The sequence below is a fragment of the Bos javanicus genome, chromosome 22, assembly GCF_032452875.1.
Source record: "Bos javanicus breed banteng chromosome 22, ARS-OSU_banteng_1.0, whole genome shotgun sequence".
Lineage (NCBI taxonomy): Eukaryota > Metazoa > Chordata > Mammalia > Artiodactyla > Bovidae > Bos > Bos javanicus.
In genome coordinates, this window is record NC_083889.1 from 4233738 (window position 1) to 4250156 (window position 16419).

Here is a 16419-nt window from a genome sequence, read left to right on the forward strand (position 1 = left end):
TGTCTCCCTTCCCAGGCCTCTTTAGTCTAACTTAGCTGTCCCCACAAGTCCTTGAACTCACCTTTTAATTACCTGACCCTAAATCTTTGCTCACACTAAAATTCCCTTTCCTTCTCATGTCTAAAGGTTATCATTACGCTGAGCAAAAAACAAAACCAGAAAAGGGTACATGCTTGTGATTCTCTTTGTGTGAGTTTCTGGGAAAGGCAATGTGCATCTGTAATGACGGGGGAGTTCAGGGTCTGCGGGGCTGGCAGCTGGGGATGCGTGACTGCAAGGAGGAATGAGGACCTTTGAGGGCGATGAAAGTGCTCAATCTTGGTTGTTATGCTGGTATACAGGTGGATGTACTTGTCAAAACTCATCAGACTATACATGGAAATGGGGCATTGATCAGATGTAAATCACACATCAATAAAGCTGAGAAAGACATTATAGAGTAAGAAAAAGGGACATTTTGTAGAGCTCAGATTCATCTCCATTATCTCCCCTCAGAAATAAGCTCTCTCCTTCCAGCATTCTGCTGTGCCCTATCGGTCTCTGTGGTTTGACACACACACACCACACCATGTACAGCACTTCAGGAGCATGGGGCGTTACAGGCCGCTTCTCCTCCAGGCTTCCTTGTCCCCTTAGGAGGTAATCCCCATCTTGTCTGTCTTTTCTTCCACATAGCGCAGTCCTCAGAACTCAGAAGAGGACCCCACTGAACCCTTGTTCAATCAATGGCACAGTTTTCATATTTACTTCCTGCCTGGTTCCCAAAAAGGATGAACAGGAAACAAAATTGATTTCCAGGAGTTGATGAGTGGATGGGCTCTTCTCAGCACTAGAGCCTGCACCCTGACTCCACGTGTAAAAATTGGGAGCAGAATGGGCTTTTGACGCACCTTCTTCACACCCATATTTACTTATTGACCTAGAGAGACGCATGTGATGGCTTCTCTGTTCTCCAATAGGTAAATGCTGTGCTGACCCTCTGCATTGCGCTTCTTAATGGTCCATTATTCCTCCGTGGACAGACAATGGGAGAATCCGTGTTGGCAAACGGCACAAAGTGGACAGGACAATGTAATAGGAAGGCGGCTATTATGTCCCATCATTACATTGTGTGAAGGGTAATCGAAGGAGCGTGTGGTCTGTCACAGACCTGCCACTCGGCTTGTTGTGGGGAAAGATCTTAAATCAGCCCTCTTGTACTTGCTCTTCAGAAATCTTTCCCCTTCTCTGACACTCTCCTTGTGCAATTTCTGATGTTTCAAACTGGCCGATTACCTGGAATACCAGCTTTGCAAGACGTGACACAAAAGTTCACCCATTCCTTCCAACTCATAACACTTTCAAATTGTGGCTCCAAATTATTCCTGTAAAAGTAGCCGATCTTTATGACTCCTGGGGGATTTCTTATTTTAATCTAACACTTTCTGAAATGGTTCAGTTTTGTGGAAATGATGGGGGAATGTCTGCTCCTAGCAGTTTTTGTGTTCAAGGGCAAATCAACCTCTGTGCTTGCTAACTCTAATTTTCCAAGGGTTATGAGACTTTAATTTGATTCTTTATCCAATGTGCATAAAATGTTCACTGGAATTTGCATAATACATTTATTGTATAATCACTCTTCACATTGGTTACCTGCTTCCTCAAATGAACAGTATTTTTTTTTTTAAGGGAACATATTCATGTAGGACCAATTTGAACTTAGAACAGAATTAGGTATACCTCTGAAGGACAAATAAAAGAGAAAGAGGGGGAGGGCATGCAATTGTCCTGAAATTGGCTATTATGTAAAAATAGCCCCAATCCTGTATTTTCAAATATTCATTTTTGCAAATACAAGCAGGGGCAGGATTGCTGTCTTTAAACATGTATTAAAAAATTGTTATGTGGAGAATGAAATACAGCTGCCGGTCTTGTCCCAGAATGTATTTAAGATGAGTGGATTGCATCAGGGTACAGTATAGTTTGAGAAGATGAGGGCGCTGGAGAGGGATGAGGACGTAGGCACTGGGCCAGGTGCTTTGAAGGCATTTATATTCATTCACTACCCAGAGCCAATACATAATTGAGGTAATATTATTAACCTTAATTCTATCTTCGTGCTCTTTGCCTTTGGACTCAGTGCTACCGCATGGCATATTTCAAGATCAGAGGGCGGTTGAATGACATGATCCCCATTTCTCCTTCTGTTTTATGAGCATGGTGTGTGCAGTGATGATTTGAAAGAGTGTCTGCTTGCGGGCCAGGGTGTCTCAATCTTTAGTGTGCCCTCAGGTACTTGGAAATCTTGTCAACGTGGAAGGTCTGAGCCAGTAGCTCTAGGGTGGGCCTGAGAGTCTGACTTCTGACCAACTTCTGGTTGATGTCATTGCTGCTGGCCCTCAGACACCACATAAAGTAGCAAAGAAGGAAGCCTTTCAAGGTAGGCCTCTCCAGGCTCTGCTTATAGAGCCATGTCCCTAGTGATCCAGGCCCTGATCCTATTTAGGACCATTGAACATCCTGGTTAAGGCTCCCCACACTGCATTTCAACCAGCATCTCCTAGGATAAGAAATCCTGGTCTATTCCAATGACTAGGATTTTTCAAGGAAGCTCTGCCTAGATGAGGGAAGGCCTGGGCTGGAAGTCATGGGTCACCAGCTATCAAAGGACCCAGAAGAGTTGGTGTCATGAGCTACCATACCAATTTACAAATTACAGTCAAATTACTTTGGGGAAAATGTGTCTTTGATTGTTGAAAAAAATTCACTATCAACTTACAAATGAATGTGCAGTCATGAATATAATGACATGACTATTCAAACTCTTGGCATGCTTTCTGAATCACAGATCTGAAATGTTTTCTCCTAAGATCCTGATATATTTCCCAAATCCCTTTGAGAAAGATCTAACTTCATTGCAATGAGAAGGAAAATGGGCTTACAATCCTTATATTTCAGGAGGATATTGTGTGAATTTGATTTCACTGGTTTCTGATATCTTTGGTTTGTAATACCTAAAGGTCCTTTGAAACATCTTTGAAAGAAATGAAAAAGTTAGGGGAAATCACTCTCTAAAGTCTACAAGGCCTTGAAAGTATTGCCTATTACTATTTTATTGATTTAAAAAATCTTTTAAAATATTGGAATAAATCAGTTTGGTAAAGTAGGACACATTTGGCTAAGGCATAATGTGAGCTCATAAATCTTTTAGAAGTGTTTGGCAAAATCTTAACTACAAATGGTTTTCATTTCATCATTTTTTTTAATGTTATTTTATTTTTAAACTTTACATAATTGTATTAATTTTGCCAAATATCAAAATGAATCCGCCACAGGTATACATGTGTTCCCCATCCTGAACCCTCCTCCCTCCTATTTCCTTTTCTATATGAATCCCTAAGTGCTTCTAATACATACACAAAGAAGAGCTCACAAATTAGTTTCAGCTATTTTTTGTTTGTTTGTTTTTCAGTTAGAACTCAGAAGGAATCGTTGGATAGTTTCTTGGGAAGTGGGATCAAAGCCCTAAAATCTAGTTGGAAAAGGACTTATATTTCACTGAATAACATTTTGTTTGGCATGATTTTTATATTTTATTTAAAAAAAAAATTTTAACCACATGCATGCATTATTTTCAAGTGTCCAGGCCATTCATTGGCTGGAGCCATTGAGTGAATGTGGATTAAAGTACTTGATGGTGGTGGTATGAGTGAAGGGGGAGATCGTCCTTCCATTGATTCTCACATACTGAGGCCACAATCTCTGCTCTTCTTTATATATATTTACAAATATATTATATTTATATATACACATTTATTTTTATTTGACTGCGCAAGGCTTCCCTGATGGTTCAGATGGTCAAGAATCTGCCTGCAATGCAGGAGACCCGGTTCAATCCCTGAGTCAGGAAGATCCCCTGGAGAAGGGAATGGCAACCCACTCCAGTATTCTTGGTCTGGAGAATTCCATGGACAGAGGGGCCTGGCAGGCTACAGTCCATGGGGTCGCAGAGTCAGACACGACTGAGTGACCAAGAGACTAACACATGGCTGAACATCAGGTCTTATTTGCAGCATGCAGGATCTTTAGTTACAGCATATGCGATCTGGGCTTCCCTGGTGGCTCAGCTGGTAAAGAATACACCTGCAATGCGGGAGATGTGGGTTCAATCCCTGGGTTGGGAAGATCCCCTGGAGAAGGGAAAGGCTACCCACTCCAGTATTCTGGACTGGAGAATTCCATGGACTGTATAGTCCATGGGCTTGCAAATAGTCAGAGACGACTGAGCGACTTTCACTCACTTGTATATGATCTAGTTCCCTGAGCAAAGAACAAACCTAGGCCCCCTGCACTGGGAGTGTGGAGTCTTAGCTATTAGACCACTAAGGAAGTCCCCATCTCTGCTCTTCTGATGGAGAAATAGTCCACAGCTGTACCTGTCTATAGAAAGGCCAGAGCAGAGAGAGGGAGGGAAAGATGAGCACAGGTGTAAAGTCATAGTTTTGGCAACCCTTCTGTGCACAAGGATTGCAGAGCTGTAATTAGAGTATTCAGTTGTAGCTTGCTTCCATCATAGTTGCAGACTGAGTGGAATTGTTTTATCAACACTCTGGCTGGCTTCTGCAGACACAATGCATTACACACTTAAATCTCCCACTGTTCTTGATGGCAGAGAAACTTAGGACCAGCAGTTCACATGAGACACATATTTTATTTGTATCCTAGAATGAGGAAAGGAAAATTTTGCAGGATGATTCGCAGAGGTTAATCTATCCACTTACAGCCAAGCAGGCTGCTCCCTTAATCTCTGCAATATTATAATAACATCATGACTGGTTTAGTCAAAGACTTTGGCAAATCAGTGAGTTTCTTTAATCTCACTAAAGCATAATGATCTCCCTAAGCCCATAAATAATGATCCTGATCCTAATTTTGACTTTATTCAGTAGATAGAAGCCATTTCTCTCGTTTAAAAATCAACTGGGGTGAGAAGGGAAGTGAGTTTTGGGATTTGAATTTGTGTTTGGCTTAATACTTTTGATGCACCTTAAATGGAATAAGCAGTGTCCCATTTTCAAGCGGCACACTGCTGAGTATGGTGCTCCCTGAATTCGTCCATCTTTGTAATTGTTTTATTCTGCCAGGGAATGCCACTTGGGACCCAGTTTCTTTTCCCGAGTCCTCGTGTTGTCATTTGCTCTTACGTACAGAATTTGCCCCCACCTGGAAGGAATATTTGCCATTTTAGAATACTAGCACTTTATTCTCAGTTTTTCAAAAGTCTTTATTGCATCTGTTATGATCCTGCTTCTGTTTTATGTTCTGTATTTTTGGCCAGGAGGCAGGTGGGGCCTTGGCTCCCCAACCAGGGATCAAACCTCCACCCCCTGCCTTGGGAGGGGAAGTCTTAGCCACTGCACTGCCAGAGAAGTTCCTGTTTTCACTTTTTATGTGACATTGACTCCTCCCTATGTTTTGTATTTAACTTACTATGCGTCTATTATGCACGGAAACAGGAAAGCAGAAAGACTAATATACACATAAATGTAGAGTGTGGATAGTTTTGCCATCAGGCTGCTCACTGACAGGGAGCCTGACACGGGTGTCCAGCTCTGATGAGCAGGGCTGTGCACACTAACCCGCGCATTTTAAACTAAATGAAAACATGCCATTCTGCATGTGCTCACTGACGTAACCCCCCGTGTAGGAGGACCCCCTACTGTATTTAAATGTATTTATCTATCCTCCTAGATCAGAAGCTCCCCGACAGGAAGGGATGGATGTCACAGTATCTTAATTTTCCCTGCAGCATCGAACACATCATTTCCTTGCACATAGTAGGTGTTTAGTAAATTTAATAGTAATATATACACATTGTCTTTATATAATGAATATTACTCAGCCATAAAAAGGATGAAATAATGCCATTTGCAGCTACATGGATGGACACAGAGATGATCGTACTAAGTGAAATATGTCAGAAAAAGAAAGACAAATATATGATATCACTTACAGGTGGAATCTACAACAGTGATATACATGTGCTTATTTACAAAACAGAAATAAACTCACAGACATAGAAAACAAGCTTAGAGTTATCAAATGTGAAAGGGGCAGTGGAGGGATAAATTAGTGGTTTGGGATTGGCTGCTGCTGCTGCTGCTGCTAAGTCGCTTCAGTCGTGTCCAACTCTGTGTGATCCCACAGACGGCAGCCACCAGGCTCCCCCGTCCCTGGGATTCTCCAGGCAAGAACACTGGAGTGGGTTGCCATTTCCTTCTCTAATGCATGAAAGTGAGAAGTGAAAGGGAAGTCGCTCAGTCGTGTCCGACTCTTAGCGACCCCATGGACTGCAGCCCACCAGGCTCCTCCATCCATGGGATTTTCCAGGCAAAGTACTGGAGTGGGGTGCCATTGCCTTCTCTGTTGGGATTGGCAGATATACACTAATATATATAAAATAGGTAAAGAACAAGGTCTGACTGTATAACACAGGAAACTATATTCAGTATTCTGTAATGACCTGTAAAGGAAAAGAATCTGAAAAACGGTATGTGTGTGTGTATGTATTCTGAACACTTTGCTGTACACCTGAAACTAACATTATAAATCAACTGTACTTCAATAAAAAGTAAGTAAAAAAACTAAGATTAAAAATAATAACTGTAAGGATTGGGGGCAGGAGGAGAAGGGGACAACAGAGGATGAGATGGCTGGATGGCATCACTGACTCGATGGACGTTGAGTGTGAGTGAACTCCGGGAGTTGGAGATGGATAGGGAGGCCTGGCGTGCTACGATTCATGGGGTTGCAAAGAGTCGGACACATCTGAGCAACTGAACTGAACTGAACTGAACTGAAAGTCACATGATGAGTCAAAAGTGTCTTTCCCCACAGGTCAGTTCTATTGCAAAACCTCATGTCTTATTTTACTGTTTATGGAAGTAGAATATCAGAATTAAGTAATTAAGCTCAGAAATCAGGGAAGAGAGTGAAGCAATCTGTTTTCCGTGGGTGGACCTTGTTGCCCATCTTTTTCGCCTCTGCCTGCTAAGCATCTGAAGGTTGCAGCCCTTTGCATGAGATGTACATATGCTGTTCTTTTCTGTATGAAACGGTCCCATCCTTTTTTCCAAAGATGCTTCAAAGAACGAATCATTTCAGATATTAATGGTTTAGATTCTTTTCCTTCAAAATGAGTGCTGTTTGGCCTTTGCATTCTAGCAGGATTTTTCTTCCACCCTTGTTCTTTTCACATCTAAGTTAGGCTGTAGGCCTGTTGTATTGTAGCATCCTTGCTTCACTGTAATGATCAGTCACAGGACATCAGTGGGAAAGGAAATACTGAAGGAATGATTAGGTTCTCTTGTTAGTCTGGTTTTACAAGCATTATGTGCAGCAAAGAATGTATAAGTGCTGTCCTTCAGCTACCTCCTTTGATCAACATAATGCAGAGAACTAGGAAATCCAATAATAAGAGAAGACATTTGGCGGTCACTCAACAATTTAGTGATGTGCAAAACGCTGAGCTGAAATACAGATGCCTGGAGGCAGCCTTGAGCCCAGCAGACTTTCAGGAAACCTGCAAATCACTCCTCCTTTCCTGCAGGCCACCTTCTCTCCCTGCAATTTAGTTTCCCCGCTTTGAGCTCAGACAACATCCATGGCATGTTCTTAAGCCAAAATAGAAAGTGGGGGTTTTATGGCAGGGTGATTCTTAAACATCAGCTGTTTAAGCTTGAGTAGAACTTTAGTGGAATGTGTGATTCCTAGACAAAGTGTTCACTTCTTCTTTTTAAAAATCACATTTGACTCACAGCTGGATTGTCATTGGAAGAAGTTGGGTGTTACCTCAAGCCATGGACTTCAAATGGGCTTTCTGACAGTCCTCCTACAGAAACATGAAAAGCAGTGTGAGGTTACAGTCTGAGAGCAAGTCTTGCTCAGCTCATGGGCTCATGCCACCACACATCTGAGCCAGCAGTCCTGGTTTGTATCACTTCCCCACACAAAGAACCATCCACAGTGGGTAAATGTGTAAGCAATTTACATAAAGGATTTAAAGAGCCACTAGCAATACAGAAGTATGAAAAAGACTGTTGACTATGATAAAGTTGATACCAAAGGAGAAATGTGGATGAGGGATGAATTAGGAGGTTGGGAACTGACCTTTACAAAATGTCTATTTGAAATAGATAATCAGGGGCTCCCCTGGTGGTTCAGCGGTAAAGAATCATCCTGCCAATGCAGGCCTCACTGGTTTGATCCCTGTCCTGAGAAGATCCCACATGCTGGGGAGCAGCTAAGCCGTGCACCACAACTATTGAGCCTATGCTCTACAGCCTGGGAAAATCAGCTTCTGAATGTGCCTAGAGCCTGTTTTCACAAGAGAAGCCCCTGCAATGAGAAGTCCACGCACCACAGTTAAGAATAGCTCCCACTTGCCACGACTAGAAAGAAACCCAGGCAGCAACAAAGACCCAACACAGCCAGAATAAATAAAATTATAAAATAGATAATCAACAAGGACCTGTTGTATATAGCACAGGAAACTCTACCCAATCTTCTGCAATAAACTATATGGGAAAGACATCTGGAAAAGAGTAGGTATATGTGTGTGTATAACTGACTCACTTTGCTGTACACCGGAAACTCGCACATCAGTGTAAATTAACTATCCCCCTGCTCCTTGTTACTCACTCAGTCATGTCCCGACTATACTCCAAAATAAAATAAAACCTAAATTTAAAAAGAGGATCAAGATACTTGCAACAGAATTCAAATGGATTGGCACACAATTGTGTCGTTGAATGGCAAAAGTCACAAGAAGCTGCCTACAGATATACTAAAGAAAATAAAACCAAAAACCTCTGGCAGTACCATTGTTTGTAGAACTGTGTCACAATTTCTAAATAAATATATTTTTGCTTCTTTATAAAGTCACCAGGCTTGTAGTGCAATAAAAAAAAAAGCAAAACTTTAAATTAACACACCAAGTTTCAAGCATTTCAGGAAAGCATTGATTAGATCTGCCAGTGGAATGAGTGCATTTGGTGAATGACCTAATTAGCGTGGAGCATGGAGCTCTTTCTCACTGCTCTCTGCTTCCTGCTAATTGCAGAGCTGCTGGCCTTCTCCCCCTGACAAGGAAGGAAAACAAGGACGGGGTATATGGAGAAAACAGTGGCATACAGTTGTCATCCATTTGAACCTGCTGCCAGGCTTCATTATGTAATTGAGGCAGTGAGACCAGTGGCCTTCCAGCCTCTTGGGCCGGAGTTTCCAGTGGGTCCCATTTTACTGAGGATTTTAGCAGTTACCATAAAGCATTATTAGCTGGAGCTGAACTAATCTCCCTACGCTGCCCCTCACCAGATGTAGGTATGGAGGTTTCTGTTCCCAGGCTTGATGATTTGTCATTAAGGAGAGCAAATTGAAACCAAGTTGGAGTTGCTTTATTCCTTCATAAATGCATCATTATTCTCTAGGGGCAGCTTCGTATTTCATTCTGTTTCTTTGCGTTTGTGATGTAGTATACGCTGTCACATAAAACTCAAGAGTGCCGTGTTTTCCTCCAGAATCGTGGCGTTTTGGGGGGAATTACTTGAGATGTTTTACCTGTACACGTTCATTTTAATTAGTGAAAGTAAGTTCGTATGAAAAACAGAACTTAGTGAAATATTTTTTTTAATATTTTCTTGGTGTGGACCATTTTTAAAGTCTTTATTGAATTTGTTATGATATTGCTTTTGTTTTATGTTTTGGTTATTTTGGCCACGAGGCATGAGGGATCTTAACTCCCTGTATGGAAGTTAAGATCCAACGGAAGTTAAGATCCACCTTCTACGCCCAATGGAAGGTGAAGTCTTAATCACTGAAGCACCAGGAAAGCCCTCAAAACATTGATTATGTTATAACTTTGTTTCCCAGGAGTCTTCAGGAGAGATGTTTTGTACTAGGGAGCCACTCTCCTTGCTGGCACGATGGCTCTTTGGAAAGACACTCTTCTCAAAGTCCGCCCATCACCTCCCTGATTCAGAGGAGGTTCAGGGAGTCTCCTCCCCTGACAGGGATTTCTTCTGTTTGGACTGGAGTTTAGCCCTGGAGCTCAGCATCACGATTTTGTACTGTCCTGTGGGATGTGTGGGGTGGATGAAATGGAGGAAGCCACGCTGTTATAGCAGCCGAGAGTCGTGAAATCCCTGGGGCCTCACTGGGTGGCAGCGTGGCTGAGTGAACCATGGCTGCTTGGTAGAGTCAACGTGTATTAAGACACTTTTATTAGTTAATCTCCACATAAGTCCCGTGGAGTAACTTAGCATCTTTTTAAACATGGTGTCAATTAATTTCGACAAATGTTTATTAAGCTCAGGCTATGTCCCAGAAACAAAGATATACAAAGAAAGAACACCTGGGAAATGTTTTTTTTTTCTTCCTTCCAGTTACTATAAGCAAAACACCAGGTCCCTGTTTTAGCAAAGGACAGCACTTCAGTCATGTTCTAGAACCCCCTTAACACTTCCACTTTCTCAAGAACATTATCCTAAAAGTTATCTGTCTTTCTGCCTTAAGCTTTAATCTCTTGACTTCTGCTTGATCTTTCTTGTCAGCATGCAAAAGTACTAAGAACAGTATCTGTCTCATAGCAGGGCAACAAATAAATTCATGTTTAATATTTTGAATGAATACTCAGTAGTCCTGTAACCCAGGCCAGGGAATAGGTACACATATGTGTGTGCAGACAACTGGGCCACATTCCCAGAGGTGCTTATTTCATTTTCCCAGAGGTGAAAAATGAGCGTTGCTCGTTTTTTAAGCTCGCAAGTAAGTGCTTCTAGCATATAGCTAAGGTTGGAAACCATAGACCATAGCATCTCCCGTCTTACAAGCAACAAACATGAACAGCTCCTTAGCCTCACATACCCCTCAGGCTAAAGCTGGCTCCTAACTCTCCTTCCCAGCGACAGAATAGCAGACAAGACTGCAAACACTCTCTACTTCTCCATCTCGCTCTTGCTCTTCAACCACTCAAGCAGCCTTCGGTCCCCATCCCTGGCCTGTAGCTGAGCATGGTAAGAATACATGATATATACTACTGTACATACAATAAGCTACAAAGACCTACCGTACAGCAGAGTGAACTATATTCAGTATTGTAACAACCTATAATGAAGAAGAATCTGAAGCTGTGCCCCGAAACTAATCCAATATTATAAATCAAGTTCACATTCCTAAAACACTGGGCGTCTCAAGCTCCCATCTTGCTCTCACAGTGGCTCTGGACAGCAGTGATCTCTCTCTCTGTCTCTTTGGCTTTGAGACATCTTCTTCCCTTTGCACTTCTTTCTTTCCATCGGATTCTCCTCCAGCCTCCTTTGAGATCTCCTTTTCTCATCTCATGAACACTTCAGTGGTGAAGTTTTTAGCTCCAAACCTGTGCTCTTTGTTTCTACTTACACCAGGCACTTTTGTCTTTTTCCATTTCTGCAAATCGTACCTTCATGCTGTTGACCTCCTAGATTTTATTTCCAGTCTTGTTCCCCTTTCTGAGCACCAGCCTAATATATCCAGCTACTACTTGGCATTTTTTCTTAGATGTCTCACAGGCATTTCAGGCTCATCATGTCTCAAACTGATATTTTAATTTTCCCTCTCCCCTGTTGGTTCCTCCTCCAGGCTCCCAATTTCTGTAAATCACATCTCCACCTACCCATTGGCTTATGCCAAAAAACCAGTAGTAATCTTTGTCTGTTATGTTTCCCTTATTCCGAACCCAGTCCATCCATCACTGGGTCCTGTTAATTCTGCCTCCCACATGTAAGTCAAACCATCCATTTCATCCTTTCGATTTCATGGCCAGTTGCTGTTTGTCCAGATTACTATAATAGCCCTTAGGTCATCTCCCTGATCCCGCTCCTATTGCCCACCTCCCCTACAACCAATCCCATCTTCAGGACAAGCCAGTGAGCGTGATATTATAAAAATGCAGGTCATCTCATGCCCCTGCTTTCTTCAAACCTTCAGTAACAGTCAATCATCAGAGTCTGTGGTATATGCTCTCATTTTCTTTCAAGGAAGGCAAACCAATTTGTTATTATAGATTCATTTGTGTGGTTATTCATTTTATGTTCAGCTCCCAACTCAACTATAAGCTGAGTAAGGATGCAAATTGGAACTATTTTTCCCCCACTAGTCTATACTCTGTACTTCTATACATAGTGCCTGACATAGAATTTCATTATTGAATGAGAAAGCAGCCTGTGAATGAATGAGGAAGATTGACCAAAGCATGAGATGGGAAAGGTGACTTAGCAAACCTCATGCAGCCCATTGTGCTGAGAACTCCATCACCCCCCGGATAAATGTACTGACTGAATGAGCTGGGTTGGATTTTTTTATGGGATTGTTATATTCCATGTGCTAGCCTCAACATCTAAGGGATTTTGAAAAATTGTGACCTCTCGCTGGTGGGCTTCAGAGGCTTCTAGAAATAGGTTGCAAAGTAAGATTATAAAGTGGTTCATTGTACAGTGTATTTGGAAAGGCCTGTGCAGATTTGGCTTCAAATCCTGCTCTACCAATTAAGCAACTTGTGATTTGGGGGGTCAGTCTTGTCACCTGGCTTACACTTTGATTTCTCTATGTAAATACATAAACGGGCGTGAGGACAATGGTATTGATACCTGCATTATTATCATTTCATCGGGTGCCAACACATCACCCACCCAGGGCAGTTGTTGGCCCATAATAGATAAAGTCTATTTTTTATTTTATCATATGTTCCTCCTAACACTACTTCTAGACTTATTTTGCTCTTTCTCCTCTTTTTCTTCTTTTTCCCTCATTTTACTCATCTCAGGGATGGCAATCCTCATATTACTCACATAGTTTGAATTTTGTGGGAAGACAGGAATTAGTAGTACTAACAGAGCAGGCTTCCTTGTGTATTTGAAACACAAACTTCCAAGGTTTTCAAGAGCATTGGAAGGTACACTGATGAGTAACAAGTTCATTTTTTGTTAACATGCTGGGAGGGAGAAAAAGAAGACAAGATTCAAGGGGAGAAAATTAAAAAGTTAATTACAAGAAACAACTTGGTAATTGAATTCCTATTCACTCTTTCGTTATTTCAGGGAAGAGGGTCACAGTTCACGGTTAGGAGGTTTGCCTTAGCAGTGCTCCTCAAAACTTCTACATGAGAGAAGGAAGGGGATACAGAGCTGATACCTGCCTGGCAGCAGAGAAGAGGAGCAGGATGCATGTGGGATGGGCTTTGAGTGCCCTACACAAGTTCCTGATCATTTCTAGTTTGAAGTATCTTTGGCAGCTGAAATTACTCTCAGGTGAAGCCCTGACTAATACAGCTATATTTCATGGGCATGCAAAATCCCCCTTTTTCATTTATTACATTTTACTGGCTACTTCCTTGGCCTCACTATACCCACACACAGAGGCACACAAAGTACAACATATGCACCTTTGGGGACTTCTCTGGTGGCTCAGCTGGTAAAGACTCTGCCTGCAATACGGAAGGCCTGGTTTGATCCCTGGGTTGGGACAATCCCCTGGAGAAGGGAACGGCTACCTACTCCAATGTTCTTGACTGGAGAGTTCCGTGGACAGAGGAGCCTGGTGAGCTACAGTTCATGGGGTTGCAAAGAGTCAGACATGACTTTTTCCCTTTCATAGGCAACTTTTATACTCTTTTAAGATTCTACTTAAGCTTTAAAAAATAGCAAATAAGTGACATGGGTCTTCGTTTCTTATTTTTAAAAGACATTTGAATATTTGTCTATTTATCATAAGTTCCTTAACAGTCAAAATTGTTTATTTAGGATGTTATCTTTGAGAGAGACACGTCCTATAATGAGTTAACATGGGCTTGGAAATCAACTGGAACTGGGCTCAAATCTCCCTGAACTTATTCATCACCTTCATTCATTCATTCAACATGCATTTATTGAATGACTACTTGAATGCCAGAAACTGTTAAGTGCTAGCACTAACTTCATGCCGGTTCTAGCACTGCTTTTAATACCATCAAGTTTTTTGAGGGTTAGAAAATTACCTTTTGAGATAAACTTTTCTACATTTTTCAGCATTTTGTATTCCTAATTCTTACAACAAAGTCACTGAAGAAAGAAATGATTAAATAATGTTACCTTATTCACCAAATTAATCTAAATCAGCTTGCTGATTGCATAGCCAATGTCCAAAGCAACCTCTAGAAAATAAGCACATTATTTTATGTTTAATATTGTGGTCTCTTTCCTGACATGCTAAGGGCCATAGATTGAGGTCTATGGTTCAACCTGGGTCATGAGTGCGAGTATGACCACAAACACCCATTGCATCGGTGACACAGAGCGGCTTGCGAGCGCTAACCCGGGGCTTTGTGTTTTCACAGGGTATGGTTTTGTAGATTTCGACAGCCCAGCAGCTGCACAGAAAGCAGTAGCGTCTCTCAAGGCAAATGGCGTGCAGGCACAGATGGCCAAGGTAGGAACGGTGTTCCAGTTCTGCTTTATTACTTTTTTCTTTTGTGATCGTATGTTTTTCCATTCCTAAGAGAGGAATTGAAATTGGAGTTTGTGACCATTTGGATTATGTTTGGTAGGGAGGAATAAGAAACCTCATCATAGACTTGGCTTGGAAGAATCTGGCTGGTTTATTTCATCGACTGTTTGTGATTATATATTAATGTTCTCATTTATTATGGTTACTTTATTGGCGATTCAAGGGCACTTGTGAAATGCTCTGTTTTATCCCAGATAGGAGAGGTGTATGTGCACGCATGTATAATCTGGGGCTCTCACCTATAAACAGTTTTGGAAGAGTCCAGTTCTCAGTAAGATGTCTTTGATAAACTATGTTGAAAAATTGCTCATTGTCATGCTGGGGATAGATGATCCCTGAATGAGGGGATGGTCTGATTTGTGCAGGGAAATGAGTTTAACCCAAGCGTATATTGTCTGTATTACTAGGATTTCACTTTGGCCTTTATAAATAGAGTTTTCCTAGGTAACAGTCTCCCATATATTAATAATTTTCAGTACACTGTTATTGTTTTGTAAAACCAGTAATAGTATGGAACTTTCTACCTGAAATTATAATGCATTTTTACATTCAAGAAAATAAATAAAATCATTTATAATAATTTCTTATCCTGATATTGCAGTGGTAATTACAAGAATCTACACATATAAAATGATATAGAACTATACACACATATTGTTCACTCAATGGCAACTTCCTGGTGTTGATATTATACTAAAATTAACATATAACCTTTGGGGAGATGGAGTGGAGCCCCAGGGGACCTCTCTATATGATCTTCCTGTAAATCTAGGATTATTTCCAAATAGAAATGCTTTAAATATCAGTTATAACATAGGAATGCTCGGTACATATTTGTTTGAAAATAATGGTCATTTGGGGGTTACTCATATGTAACTTTAGTTTTCTGATTCCTATCAGTGAATGTGTAGATCTCTGGCTTCTCAAAAGTTAGGTGGAAAGTCAGTAGGTCTTGAAATACTGATCTAATGCATTGATGTTATATTTATGTATATATTAATGCTTACTCTGAACTTTTCCCAGAGAGAGCTGAGTTACACTAAGTTGTCAATTTTTTGGTCATTAGGATTTTATTATCATTGTTAAAATTCTTTGATGACATTTTCCAGTTTCAACACCTGATAACTAGAGATGGGCTATTTGGTTTTCTTCATCTTCGAGCAAGCGGATACCTCCCGTATCTGTTAACCTTTCACTGTGGTTCACTGCTCATAGAGATTAGTTTGGTGGACTCATTGCCCCTAATGACACATTAATTGTTTTCAAGGTGGGATAAATTAGAATTTGAAAGCTTTCAGTTGTGTAATGTCTTTCTCCTCAGGACTGTGACTGGAAGTTTTGAATTTGGTCATGAACTAAGATTGATGAAGTTAATCCTTGTAATTAATAAGGGAATTACATACATGTGTTGGTTTAAAGGTTACCTGACAAAAGAATCAAGTTATTTGGCAACTTTAGTAGTGGCTTCTTATACCCAGCAAACATGTGATATAATATATAGTTATTAGGGATATGCAAAAGAGAAATTGCATTTCGAACCTATTGACAAGAAAATGGTGACACACATGCTTAAGTAAAACCCTTGTTATTGGCGTTTATCTTTGATCTGTTCTCTGGATACACTGCCAAAGTTTGCAAATCGCTAGATTGTGGCAGTTTGGAAATAATGATTACAGTCTGTATAATCTCCACTGTTCAAATGTCTCTCAGAAAGAGACAGTTATTTGTTAGATAAAAACCACTTGTGTCTTGCACAAGAGGAAAAGAAAGTTGGCTTTGATTTTATAACCACTGAGAATTCATTGTGAATATCTTCCTTTTGTTTCTGAGCATTTGGTATACAAGGAATCTCTCTCTCTCTTA

At 41.0% G+C, this 16419-nt stretch overlaps 1 protein-coding gene across 8 annotated transcripts in view; it reads left to right on the forward strand.

Moving 5' to 3' along the window:
- RBMS3 (RNA binding motif single stranded interacting protein 3) overlaps window positions 1-16419 on the forward strand; it is an 809718-nt gene that overhangs the window by 333939 nt on the left and 459360 nt on the right. For all 8 annotated transcript variants that reach the window (XM_061395722.1, XM_061395721.1, XM_061395718.1 and 5 more), the window contains exon 4: window positions 14387-14478. In XM_061395722.1, the coding sequence (XP_061251706.1) occupies window positions 14387-14478 (92 nt within the window). The remainder of the gene's footprint in view (window positions 1-14386; window positions 14479-16419) is intronic.